General features: G+C 45.1%; 1 protein-coding gene across 4 annotated transcripts; it reads left to right on the top strand.

Moving 5' to 3' along the window:
• Positions 1-2,254: 2,254 nt before the first annotated feature.
• LOC134878064 (beta-1,4 N-acetylgalactosaminyltransferase 2-like) lies at positions 2,255-13,506 on the top strand. 4 transcript variants are annotated; one of them, XM_063903846.1, is made up of 15 exons: positions 2,255-2,362; positions 2,840-2,954; positions 3,505-3,660; positions 3,969-4,000; positions 5,575-5,708; positions 6,120-6,263; positions 6,997-7,103; positions 7,317-7,354; positions 9,083-9,149; positions 10,806-10,919; positions 11,283-11,369; positions 11,618-11,799; positions 12,330-12,473; positions 12,882-13,110; positions 13,219-13,506. In XM_063903846.1, the coding sequence occupies exons 5-15, from the start codon at positions 5,575-5,577 to the stop codon at positions 13,416-13,418; spliced, it is 1,446 nt and encodes a 481-aa protein (XP_063759916.1). In that variant the 5' UTR covers positions 2,255-2,362; positions 2,840-2,954; positions 3,505-3,660; positions 3,969-4,000; the 3' UTR covers positions 13,419-13,506. The 4 variants fall into 4 exon arrangements, with proteins under 4 accessions (XP_063759916.1, XP_063759915.1, XP_063759914.1 ...); XM_063903845.1 differs by lacking the exon at positions 2,255-2,362 and adding an exon at positions 2,627-2,657; XM_063903844.1 differs by lacking the exon at positions 2,255-2,362 and having other exon boundaries at positions 2,708-2,954.
• Positions 13,507-14,038: the final 532 nt, after the last annotated feature.

Here is a 14,038-nt window from a genome sequence, read left to right as displayed (position 1 = left end):
CAGTAAAAGATGGACTCGGATCAGAATCTAATCAATACAGCATCAGAACCAGCTCTGCAGAGAAAGGATCGGTCCATTACAGGAGAGTTAAAACGTCTGTGTGTGTGTGTGTGTGTGTGTGTGTGTGTGTGTGTGTGTGTGTGTGTGTGTGTGTGTGTGTGTGTGTGTGTGTGTGTGTGTGTGTGTGTGTGTGTGTGTGTGTGTGTGTGTGTGTGTGTGTGTGTCTTTGATGCTTGGACTGAACTAAAGGAACATGGGTTGGAAAATGTTTAACTGTCAAATAATGAATCACATGACTTCCTTCATTAGAATCTAAATTTGGTTTCAGTAGAACGTTTAAAGTATTTGGCTCTCTACTCAAAGTGATACTGATCTCTGGCTGTTATGATTTGGAAGATACATAAAGGGTTAGGCCTCTGGAGGAGAGCCCATGGATAACAGCAGTATATTTATTCATTCATCCTTTTCCTTTATCCTTATTGTGAGGAGATGCAACTTTAGACTTCTAAAGAATTGGTCAATTCATTTAATGACAATAATAACGCAAGGCAGGTTTATTTATAAAGCACATTTCAACACAAGGCGATTCAAAGTGCTCTATAATCATGAAAGACATAAAGAGCATTTAGAAATAGTGCAGCAGAAACACATTACAGAAGGCCTTTAAAAACAGCCATTTGAAAGCAAAGATAAAAGTCACAGAATGAAAGTCACAGAATGAAAGTCTCAGAATGAAAGTCACAGAATGAAAGTCACAGAATGAAAGTCACAGAATGAAAGTCACAGAATGAAAGTCACAGAATAAAAGTCACAGAATGAAAGTCACAGAATGAAAGTCACAGAATGAAAGTCACAGAATGAAAGTCACAGAATGAAAGTCACAGAATGAAAGTCTCAGAATGAAAGTCACAGAATGAAAGTCACAGAATGAAAGTCTCAGAATGAAAGTCTCAGAATGAAAGTCACAGAATGAAAGTCACAGAATGAAAGTCACAGATAAAAGTCACAGAATGAAAGTCACAGAATGAAAGTCACAGAATGAAAGTCACAGAATGAAAGTCACAGAATGAAAGTCACAGAATGAAAGTCTCAGAATGAAAGTCACAGAATGAAAGTCACAGAATGAAAGTCTCAGAATGAAAGTCACAGAATGAAAGTCACAGAATGAAAGTCACAGAATGAAAGTCACAGAATGAAAGTCACAGAATGAAAGTCACAGAATGAAAGTCACAGAATGAAAGTCTCAGAATGAAAGTCACAGAATGAAAGTCACAGAATGAAAGTCTCAGAATGAAAGTCTCAGAATGAAAGTCACAGAATGAAAGTCACAGAATGAAAGTCTCAGAATGAAAGTCACAGAATGAAAGTCACAGAATGAAAGTCACAGAATGAAAGTCACAGAATGAAAGTCACAGAATGAAAGTCACAGAATGAAAGTCTCAGAATGAAAGTCACAGAATGAAAGTCACAGAATGAAAGTCACAGAATGAAAGTCTCAGAATGAAAGTCACAGAATGAAAGTCACAGAATGAAAGTCTCAGAATGAAAGTCACAGAATGAAAGTCACAGAATGAAAGTCGGAGAATTGACAAGACAGTTACTGCAGACACGAGTTGCCCCAGCGGTTGCCAAACCAGTTCTGATCCCCGAACAGACTTGAAATATGGAAAGTGGACTGCTACTTGGAGAGGTCCCAGTTCACCTCCTAGGCCCTGCTGTGGTGCCCTTGAGCAAGGCAGCGGACACCTCCAATCCCCCCTCCCCATTGCTCCCCGGGCGCTGCACGATAGCTGCCCACTGCTCCTAGTACTAGGATGGGTTAAATGCAGAGGACACATTTCACTGTGTGTGCTCTGCTGTGTGCATGTGTGTGACTAATAAAGAGGGCTTCATCCTCCGATTCTATCTAAGAGGCATTAGTCATTCAGACGGAGGCAGATCAGGCAGCTTTAGGAGCGGCACGTTAAGGAGTGTTCCTTTGTAAGACTGGCAGACTTTGCCCCATCAGTGAATTCTGTTCAACAGCTTGCAGGTCTCCCTCTGTTTCTTTACGCTTCCGCAAATTCTGAATGAATATTATTATTAAGCATGTTGAACTCTGGACGGGGCGAGGCTTCGAACATTGACTTCGACCTTGGCGTTGTACATTTCGGTCACGTAGAGTTCTTACTGGTTTGGTGACTGAAGGTGGAACCAGGACAAAAGCAGAGCGGTTAATATTCAAACGATCTCTCGATCACAGTTCCTGTTTCTAAGCCATGAAGCAGGTTGGCCATTTACTGAACGTGAGAAAAAACACACCTACACTAACCAGGGGACACAGGGACAGCAGGAACAGGAGCAGACAGACGGACAGGAAAAGGCAAGTATCATGGAGAAGGTCAGGTGGGAAACGACAACAACCGAAAGAGAGACCAAAGGGCAACAGAAACTAAAATACACAAGGGTAATCACAAGACAAGAGACAGCAGGAGGGGGGAAGAGAAACCCAGGGCAACAGGTGAACACAATGACATAATCAGGGGAAGGAGGGAAGCCAAACATGTCATAAAACAAGATTGTGACACACACACACACACACACACACACACACACACACACACACACACACACACACACACACACACACAAACACACACCCACACCTGAAGTTCCAGGTAAGCAGTATCATAACGCTTTAGTTTGCTGTTATCTTTGTAATCATTCTGATCTATTTCAACTCGTACTCGGTCACACGGTGAAGTGATGCATGTCAAAGAAGGGTGTTTTTCTACATGTACGTGGTAGGTTTTATGAAGATCAACCCTGGACTATGGTCTGTCCTTTTGTCTCTCTGCAGATGGCTCTTTGTAAAAGAGGAACGCTTTTTCCTCTTGGTTGTGTGTTCACACATTTCCTGGAGATTTCAGGACCCGTATTTCTCCTAAAAAAGGCTGTCCTTCAAAAACAGAGAGGTAAAGTGTGTGTGTGTGTGTGTGTGTGTGTGTGTGTGTGTGTGTGTGTGTGTGTGTGTGTGTGTGTGTGTGTGTGTGTGTGTGTGTGTGTGTGTGTGTGTGTGTGTGTGTCAGTCATTGTACATTAAATTAAAAAGTAAAGAGAATCTTCAAAGGGATTCAAATCTGGGACAAAATAAAGAACTGCGGTATCAACCTGTCAATCACAAGGTAGCCCCGCCCTAAAGCGGTCCGACCGTCTATTTTACTCTAATGGGGACCCTGATCTACTTAACTGACATCACGCTGTAATGAAGAAGACATATAACTAGAGATCAAGACCATGAACTCATCGGGGAAATGTGTACTGTGGGAATAAATCACAAGGAGAGAAGGGTTGTTGTTTCCATGGACTTTCTTTCAATCTGAAGAACTGTTTAAAGCACTTCTGAATCAGCTCCACTCCTCAGCGACCGTGTGGTTGGTCATCGGGGGTCTTTACTAATGACATGACAAAGAAGTAACGTTAATGTTCACTTCAGGACTTCCATGTAACCCCCTCCTTCTACAGGTTGCCACATCCTCTAACGACCCCGAGTCATCTTCCCCCACCTGGTCCGTGCACCTGTGCCAAAGCTGCAGTACTGCTCAAAAACGCCTTGCCTAAGGATCGGGCGGAGGAGCTGATCAAACGCAGAGAAAAGGACTTCCAGCAAAACAAAGCCAGGTAAGGAAGGGCTGGTCCATTATAGGTGGTAGAAGTACTGAGTAACTTAACCCTTCAATGGTTTCTGTTACCTGGGGGATAGGGTCATTTGAAGGGCTTTGTCCATGTGTAACAGGGCTGTAATATGGGTGGAGAAACAGGGCTGTAATATGGGTGGAGAAACAGGGGTGTGTTCATGTGTAATATGAATGTAATATCAGTAGAGTTACCAGGTGAAGTCCTACAATTACAGTCAGAAGTTTTATCCAAATAATCTCCCGCTGCATTTTCGTTTCTTTATGGATCAAACCCTCCTGTTTCCCCAACAGGACGGAGTCTATGACCTCCATCCTCATACCAGGTATGCTGCACCACACATAGTTTTTCCATCCTTACTGGGAAAAAAAGTCATAGTATGTAAAAAGAAAAGTATATATGGTGGTATATCAAAAGAAAAGTCCAAAAATGTGAGAAAAGTCGTTTTATTTCTTTTAAGACGGCTCCCATTGATTTAAGTTGGGGTGGTAATGAATTCCAGAGAAGTACTCGATCTCTAAATTGTCCTTAAGGGTTTAGGGTTTACAGTGCTCAGGTAAATGGGCTTTGAATAATGAAAAAAGCAACATATGTAAATAAGCTGTGTCTCCGGAGTCACCCAAACATGTCTATGCAAAGAACGACACAGGGCCGAGGTGACACGCCCATCCTCTATTGCAGATCACTCAGTGAGAGCGTGAATGTGAAACCTGATTTGTATGCAGCTGAGTTTCTGTTGTCATTGGTAGCTCAGGAGTCTCTGTCGACAATAGCTGAGGACCCGCGCAACCTGCAGGGGGAGGGAGAGAGGCGTTCTCAGGCTCATGTGGCCCTGATCCTCTTCTTTTAAAAATCACACTTTTTCTTTCCAAACTTCTGTTTTATTCTCCAAATGTCGACTTTTTGGAATTTCGGACTATTTCTTCCAAATGATCCTTTCTTTTCCTACAACATCTGCATGAAAGATAAGTGGGTGCATATGTCCTTTATTTAACCAGGTAAAAGTTGCATTGAGAAACTCTGTTTTTCAAGAGCAGGTGAAGCGATTATTTAAATTTCTCCGGCACATCACATGGTAACAGCTCTGTATCAGGTGTGCAAAGCCCTCAGGTAAACAGGATAACATCCACTCAGCACAGCGACAGGTTTATGAGTCACTGCAGTGCGCTAATACAAACACACCTGGAGTATTGTTTGCCATCAGGTATTTATTACAATAATAATTGATGCTGTTGCTATAATCACTCTCTAATTGTGTACTATGGTTGTTTGTATAAGTGATACCTGTCGAACAATTGCAATGTATTAAAACGAGACAAGATGAGGCGAACCGTTAACCGGGTGTTTCCTCCGTAGAGGAGCAGAGTAAAGCGTTATAAACGAGTAGTCTGATGTGCTTACTGAGTTCCTTTAATGGAGATGATCTCGATGGACAGCCGTGCTTAGAGGCGCTGCACTCTTGGCACAGGTGCTTCAATTCTTACAACAAATCCATCTGAGTTTTTATTCTGTAAGTGGGTCATGCTTCCGTTTCTTGCTTCTTTGACAAGGCAGCATGTGGCAGCGAAACGTTTGGAAGTCTGCCAAGGGACCTGAAATGATGGCGCGTTCAGTCTCATTTCACAACACGTGACGTACTTTCTTGAAATGATGATAGTATTACTTTATTTGCTGGGGTGTGTCCTCGGATATACCCATATAGACTCTTGTGCATCTCCAGGGAGATTCTTTGAAGCCAGCAGTTTGGCACGTTTCATAGGACACTGGGTTTGAATAGTTAAAATCTGTGTTTGCTTTCATCATGAGTTCGTCTGTGTGAGCCAGAAAGGGCGGGAACATGCGCTACAACATTGATCACCTGCTTCTTTGTTTATGGTCTGTGTTTGTGTCTCCCTACAGATGGATATCAATAAAAAAGCAACCCTTCAGCTCGCTCTCGGGGGTGTGTTTGTGTGTGTTCTTGGGTATCTGTTTTTCTATGCATATGTTGGAAATCCTGATCCCCAAGTGCTCCCGTCACGAAATACAAACAGGTAGTGTGTGTGTGTGTGTGTGTGTGTGTGTGTGTGTGTGTGTGTGTGTGTGTGTGTGTGTCCCTCACGACATACTAACAGGTAAAGTGTGTAGGGAGAAAGGGAGTGGGGGAGGAAGGGTTGAAGGGAAGGAGGGAGGGAGGTTTGAATGTAGGGATGAAGGGAGAGATGGATTACGGATATTTAGGAAGGGAGGGATGAAAGAAAGAAGGGGTGATGGTTCAAAAGCATGTAGGGAGGGGGGGTGAATGGATGCACTGAGAAAGGGATGGGCGGGATGAAGGAAGGGATGAATGAAAGGATGTAGGGAGGGAGGGTCGAAGGGATGAAGAGATGTAGATCAGGATGAGGAACAGGACAAAGAAGTCAAACCAGATTTTCACTTCAGCTCTTCCATGTAACCCCCACCAGCATCCTCACCAGGAGTCATCTTCCCTCGAATGGTCGGTGCACCTGTCCTCAAGGAGCGACGCAACTCAAAGACGTCTTGCCTCAGAATCAGAAGGAGGAGCTGATAAGGCGCAGAGCGAAGGAGTTCCAACAACACAGAGCCAGGTAGGAAGGGGGTGACGTCTATGCAACAATTAAGTCACGTTTTCAGCACGAGGACAACTCACGTGTGATACCACGCAGAGACACAAACGTAAACAGTGGAGGGGGGAGAGAGGCGCGTGTTGTAGCTTTGAGTCTGAGTCAGCTACAGATGGCAGTATTAAGGCTCTCTGTGCTGGAGACAAAGTGCTGTCTAGCTTCAAACACTACGTCAAATCTGAAGAAGCATTTGGAGTCGCAGCACGGCACAGTCAGACTACAGAGCAGGACCCCCCAGGTGGAGCGAAGCAGAGCGCTGCCACTAAAGCAGGAGGCCCCCCACCACCCAAACAACCAAAGCTGGACTTCGGTGCAAAACCAGTGAGTGGGGGGGAGGTGAAGAAGTTGGTCCGGCAGTGTGATGGACTCATTTTTCCCTCATTACTTTTTAAAGGAGTAATCAGATTACTTTTCCAAGGTAACTGTGGCGACACTGCTGCTTACTATGACAAACACACACCCAGGGAGGGAGTGTGTTTCTTTGCTGACAGTTTCTTTACAGATTCAGATTATTAGCTAGTGAAAAATAGAAACCTACTAATGAATAAACATATGAGTACAGGTGAAGATATCCAGCAGCAGTGTACGGTGCAGAGTAATCCAAAAACTCTCCTGTCCGATAATGAGTCACATCTCTCCACAGCACCTTTTTGGTTCATGGTTCATGACTTCACTCATCCTCCTGTCTCCCCAACAGGACTGAGTCTGTGTTATCCTCTCTGCTGTATGCTCCGTGTAACTCTCCTCTGCAGTACCCTATCCAGGGTTTCAGAGTACGACCTATGACCTCCACCCTCATACCAGGTATGCTGCACCACACAGTATGTCCTCACATCACTCTGCACTGTGAGACAACTCAGGATCTGGTTGAACAGGAAGCTGGAGGGGGATGTTTGGTTTTGTCCTGCTCCGATACTTCCCAGTACAGAAGTTATGTATATGAGTGAACAAAGCCAGAGGGGAATGTGTGTACTAATGTAACTGGAGAGGATAAAGCACGCTTCCTTTGGATTTCAGGTCTCGCACTGCATGCAGAACAAAGAAGCAGCTACACGGTGGGTGTGACCCCACAGAGACAGCTGATCTACTGATCACAAAGAGAAACCTGGGCTGGTGTTTGACTGGTTCATACAAGATGGCTGCTATAATATGCATACAACATAAAACACATTGCTAGTATTACATTATTCATTACTTCATAACACATTTGTTGCTGAGGCAGTGTGAGGACTTGCAATTCTACTTTCACATAGTGACGTTGTACAGCAGCCCTGTTTGTGTGAACCTTGGGGAAAGGGGCTGAAACCTCACTGCAAATATCAGGGTCCTGAAACTGCTGCATGGTGCTAATGGATTTTGAAAGCCAATGTTTATTACCAATTGCAAATGAAATGTGATAGGGTTTCTGTTTAGCATCTTATGCCCAAAAGTCAAAGCATGATTTTGACCATATTTGTGTTCGTGAGGATTCTTGCTCGGCCTATTGATCGCCTTGAAGTCAAAGGGCTTTAAAGCCACATACCAACAAGTGATCCGGGCACTGGCATCCTATATGTGGCATGGAGCCCCCGGAGTGTCGTCCAACTAGAATGTCAGGCTGGATAACCAATTGATCCCAAATGCAGAACACAAAGCTCTGAGGTGGGGAGCGGTTGCAAAAGAGTTTTTTGGAATACTTAAACAAGGTTGAATCAAAGGGGTCGAGCAGAGCCAGGCTGGGTGAGTCCGCAGGGAGGGGGATCCTTCTCCCTGAGTGTGAAGTAGGTGGGCAGGAATCCAGAGAAGGGTTGGAGGCAGCAGTCAGTCAGGATGAAACAAGAATCAGGAGGTAGAAACTTGGATGCACAACTGGAGTCTGAATTATCAGGCAGGACCGTGACCATCTAGCTGTGCAGCAGAAGCTACCATCTGACGGCTTGGTGGAGTTGAAGTCCAGTGTTCGAAGCCAAGCTGACTGGGATTGACAACAGCCTGGCACCTGCACACCAGATCCCACTGCTCTGTTGTTCACCAGATCCCAGCTACTGTACAGTACGGGGTGCTCGACCCCCCCTACCTCCTGGGACAAAACGACCCTCAACCCCACTGATTGGGGCATCGGTCTATACCCAAGTGGCTTCCCACAGAGGGCCTGTAAACCCTAAGGAGTGGAGTGGCCCGTTCTTTCCTTCGACTCTGGAGACAGGGGGAGTCGTTCCAATCCCATCCAGGAGTTTGTCCAACTGAAGGTTAATCATTGAATTACCTAACGAATCTCTCCACCGGCAGTCAAGACCCCCAAGAAACTGGTTCTCCCTTAACATCTCAAACTAGAGTACATTCATAATAGGAAGACGTCTACCCAATCAACATTGGCTTTCAAATATTTCTGCCTCCTGTTACTATGTGACTCTGAGGCTGTGGTGTGGGACTGGCTTTCTTTTCTCTTGAAACTATAACTTTTTATATTCTGCAGCAGGTTTCGGTTAGAAGATGTGAGCTACCTGTGCATCCCAGTGGCACAGATAGCTCTCTGATGGGTGTGTGCTCTCCATTAATGTTTGTGTTTCAATGGTGCCTAACTGAGCTTGAAGTATAATCCTTTTCTTTTACTACCCAAAATCCTGTGTGAAGAAGTTTGTGAGGAGTACGCAAAAGTATTCATCTTCATGCTGTTTCTTGCATCTTTTTCTCCACCTTGATTTCCTTTCCTGGGTGGCCTAATGAGATTACTAGCATAAACAACATGTTTGTTTTGGTTAAAATAAATGGATGGAAAATTTACTGAGCTGTGTCAACTCTAGGTCTCCTTGAACGTGTCCAAAGGAGTCCTGGGTACAGTGATTCCAGCCAAAGGAGCGCAGGTCCAAGGTGAGCTAAATCTGACTGGTTTAAATAGGCAAGCAATATGTGACAGCAGTGGATGTGCTGCGGGCCTCCCCGGTTTGTTCCGACTGTAGTTATCATTTGAATAGATAGAAAAAGCACTGTGTTTAGTTTCTGTAATTCTTCTGTGCTGTGTTGCTGCCATCTCTCCCCTCATCTCATTTGTTGTATGTTAATGTGTTTCATATCCTGAGTGAACCTGTACTGTTTTTCCTCTGTTGCTGCTTAAACACTCACATTTCCCCACGGCGATTAATAAAGGTACATCTGATCTCATCTTATCTCTTGTCTCGTCTCACACCTCGTCTCGTCTCACACCTCGTCTCGCCTCGTGTCGTCTCGTCTCACGCCTCGTCTCGTCTCACGTCTCGTCTCACGTCTCGTCTCACGTCTCGTCTCGCCTCGTGTCGTCTCGTCTCACGCCTCGTCTCGTCTCACGTCTCGTCTCGCCTCGTGTCGTCTCGTCTTGTCTCTTGTATCTTGTCTCTTGTCTCTTGTCTCTTGTCTCTTGTCTCTTGTCTCTTGTCTCTTGTCTCTTGTCTCTTGTCTCGCCTCATCTCATCTTATCTCTTGTCTCGTCTCACGCCTCGACTCGTGTCGTCTCACGCCTCGTCTCGCCTCGTGTCGTCTTATCTCTTTTCTCGTCTCACGCCTCGTCTTGTCTCGTCTCATGCCTTGACTCATCTCGTCTCACGCCTCGTCTCGCCTCACGCCTCGTCTCGCCTCACACCTCGTCTCGTCCCTCGTCTCACGCCTCGTCTTGTCTCATCTCATCTCTTCTTATCTCTTGTTTTGCCTCGTCTCGTCTCACGCCTCGTCTCGTCTCACGCCTCGTCTTATCTCATCTCTTCTTATCTCTGGTCTCGTCTCGTCTCCTCTATATGTTATGGTGAAACGCACTCACTGTAAACTAATGTCATGGTCGAGAGGAGGCCAGTCGAAATGTGCATCCCTTGGTGAAAAAGACCAATCAGATAAGGCTACCGTCATGCCCCTGCCAACCTGTGATTAGTCAGGGCCATGCCAAGGGAAGCCACCCGCCCTTTGGCTTCACACCAATCAAATCGCATTAACTCTGTAGTCATCACCGCCGTTAGCAAGTAGCAACATTAGTAAGTGCAGTTATGGAGGGTGGAGACTTAGAGTATTTATTAACACATCATTTTACTAAACTCGCAACAGCAGCAACTAAAAATTGAACCTGACGACAGAGCAGCACCGCGGATAGCACCCATAATGGGCCGATCACCTGAATGGATGAGATTGTTTATCGGTCTTCAACACCTTTTTACTTTTGGACAAAGGACTGAGCTAATGAAGGTGGACTATGGCAGGCAATGTTTCTGCACAGAACTGTTTTTGAAGTTGTGTGTTTCATACACGTAGCCAACTGATACTTTACCCCCCCACACACAAAAAAGGAAATAGATCATTGGCTTCCTCAAAACGTTTCCCCACGCCACGCTACTGCATGTACTTGATTTAGGTCCAGTTTAAAGTAGGATCCAGTTAAACTGTGCATGTGTGATTTGCCACATTTACTAGAAACGATTGAACCAAAGATTACTGCCGAACAGTCTACCAAATATTTGAATGAGTTTCCTCCCTTGTGTTCCTCTTTTCCTGTTGAAACCATTACAGGTAATGGAGAGAGCCGACTGATGATGGAGTCCAGCAGTCTGGAGACCCTCAATGAGCTGCTGGGAAATGTGTCCTATACCAGCTCTGCTTACCACATACACACCGGAGACCTGGGTATGCATTAGAGACAGTCTGTGTGTAGCAAGGAGATGCACCAATACCATGACCCAGACCCTGACCCAGACCCAGACCCAGACCGAGAGCCTGACCCAGACCCTGACCCAGACCCTGACCCAGACCCAGACCCTGACCCAGACCCAGACCCAGATCCAGACCCAGACCCAGAGCCTGACCCGGACCCAGACCCTGATAGAGCAAATGTGGTCCAAGAGAACTGCAACATCATGAAGTGGTCTTGGTTTGAGCAGGTCTGTGTTTAATCTAGACTTTGTGAAAGGTGTGCCACTCTTTCTGTATTCCTTTCTTCCCTAATGTGTTAGCAGTGAGACACAGCTGACTTTCCTCTTCTGTTCTCAGCATCCTTCCAGTTTGAGGACCATGAAGCTGTGTTTCCCGTTACCATCAAACAGCCTCAACCTCCAGTCCTGTACGACATGGGAACAGGTGGGCGTTCACTCAGCGTGGGGATACAACACTCTTTATTCATGGCGGGAAGGAGCTGCTTCTCTTCTTTGTGGGACGAACCATTCAGGCGTCAATCAGTGATGTCACAGAAAGGATTAAATGTCATGTCGTATATTAAGGACTAGTAACACCAACCTATAAACCATGCAGGAAACGGTCAGTAATTGCTCTCGATCATTCGACAGTGGGTCTCATGATGTCTCCATGTGTCTTTTCTTGAAATAAAGATATCAACTCTCAAGTCACCATCACCACAAAGACCTTCCTGCGCTACCCAGAACTCCAGAGGTTGTTGAGTAGCATCCGGCAGTTCTACAAAGACATAGAAGTCATCATCGCAGACGACAGCTTTGACCCGAAGAAAATTACTGGAGCTCACATCCAACATTACATCATGCCTCCAGCACAAGTAAGCACACACACACACACACAGTGATGTGAGAACAAGCACTACACAACACTGTGACGACGTGTGTGTGTGTGTGTGTGTGTGTGTGTGTGTGTGTGTGTGTGTGTGTGTGTGTGTGTGTGTGTGTGTGTGTGTGTGTGTGTGTGTGTGTGTGTGTGTGTGTGTGTGTGTGTGTGTGTGTGTGTGTGTGTGTGTGTGTCACGCCGGGTCTCTGCTGGCTGAAACCCTTTTTAGAGCGCTGCTCCTTTTTGATGCTCCTGATGAACCTTTCTTTGTTTTGGCATCCAGCACCTTGCACTACACCCTTCTCACACACCCAAACAAACACTACTGATATCACTGACTAACACACCTCCTTTAGTTTATATTAATAATTATCTTTCTTTACATTGTGTCCTTTCCGTATCCTTTAGTTATGGCCAAGAGCCAGGCCACACAAAGAGTCATAGCATTAGCCATTAGCTTGCAACCCTCGGCCACATCTTAGATGATAAAAAAATAAAAAGATTCCACTCGTGTTTCACCATCAGGGCTGGTTTGCTGGCAGGAACCTGGCAGTCTCCCAGGTCACCACCAAGTACTTCCTGTGGGTGGACGATGACTTCCTGTTTACCGAGTCGACTAAGATCGAAGAGATGGTGAAGGTGATGGAGGCGAACCCAGATCTGGACGTGGTAAGACTGAAATGGCTCCTGTTTAGCCTCATCACCACTCCTTTTGCAACCTGAGCTGTCTCAGTCTGCTGACAAGGGCTTGTTGTTGTTGTGACTCACCCTGGTGCACGTTGGAATGCGCCACAGTGAGAGCAACCAACACTTATTCAAAGCATTTATGGTGAATAATCATTTATATGTTGAGCGTACACCCAGTGAATGTTCAGCGACCTGTGGTCTGAGTTCAAATGTAAGGCAGTTTTTTAACAGAAGTATTATTGAGTCTGTGGTTTTTGGAATAACTATTATGGAACGATTGATTGATTGATTGTGTTAACAAGAGCCTATTCCAGCATCTTGTTTGGGCAAGAAGCAGGTACACAACTGACTGTCAGTTCATAAGCTGCTCTCTTGTCTCTCTCCTATCAGCTTGGTGGATCAGTAGGAGGCCTCCAGTTTTATTTCTCTCTCCTCTATGAGGAAGGAGAGGAAATGGAAGGTGGCTGTATGCAAAGGAAGTACAGAGAGAGGTTCCACTCTCTTCCTGGTTACCCACAATGCTCATTGGTCAATGGGGTGGTCAACTTCTTCCTGGCTCGTACAGATGCCGTTCAGAGGGTGGGATTCGACCCTAAGCTCAAGAGGGTAGCACACTCAGGTAGGTCTAGACGGTTTGCAGTCCAAGTGGCAGTAAGTCCACACTCTGTTGTCCAAGACAAAAGTTTGCATGTGTTCTGAAAGATCAAATGTCTGTCTCTGCCTCTAGAGTTCTTCATGGATGGCCTGGGATCCTTGATGGTGGCAACATGTGACCACGTGTCCATTGGACATCAGAAAATTGCTAATGACAAGAACACGCTGCACTACAGTGGGTTCAGACACCCCCCAAAGAGTGACGAGGACTCAAAGCTGCAGCTTCACTTCTTCAAAAACCACCTGAAGTGTATCCTCTATGGAAAATTATAAATAATATCAGTGCTGAAAACTTCCATTTGTATACATCATTAACGATGGTCCTATTGTCAAGCAAAAATAAATCCGCTTATTTTTTTTATCTTGGTGATTCCTGAAGACTTTGAAGGGCTGCAGGTCTGGAAATAGATATGGATTTGTTCAAATCTAAACTAAAATATGAGCTATCAAGTTATGACAGAATTCCAAATCAACTGCAACTATAAGCCTAACTACGAAACGGTTAAAGGGGTAAAGAAAGATTGGTATATGCATGCTCGTAAGATACAGTGGGAGGCTTGTGTGGTCTTAATATTTCATACAGAACTCAAACACTGTTATTAAAAGTCTTTTTTGGTCATTTTACTCTGATACAGCAGATAAAGGTCACCTGTTGTGCAAAATCCACTGTTTCAACATTCAAAGGCTTTATTGTCGGTGTAGTTATGTCTGTCATCCATCGATATTTGTGTGTCACGTGACTCGGAAAGTCTCAGGAAAGAGTATTCTCTCCCATTTTGTCCTGAAACCATCTGTATAAAAAGCTGCCTGCAAATTAACTGATCTGGGATGGATAATAGTGTAAGTGGGGGTCCAGGGCCTTGTTCAAGAAGCGGGTAGCAATTGTTTTTTCC

The sequence above is a fragment of the Eleginops maclovinus genome, chromosome 16 (genome assembly GCF_036324505.1).
Source record: "Eleginops maclovinus isolate JMC-PN-2008 ecotype Puerto Natales chromosome 16, JC_Emac_rtc_rv5, whole genome shotgun sequence".
Taxonomy (NCBI): domain Eukaryota; kingdom Metazoa; phylum Chordata; class Actinopteri; order Perciformes; family Eleginopidae; genus Eleginops; species Eleginops maclovinus.
This window is presented reverse-complemented; position numbering and strand designations above follow the sequence as displayed.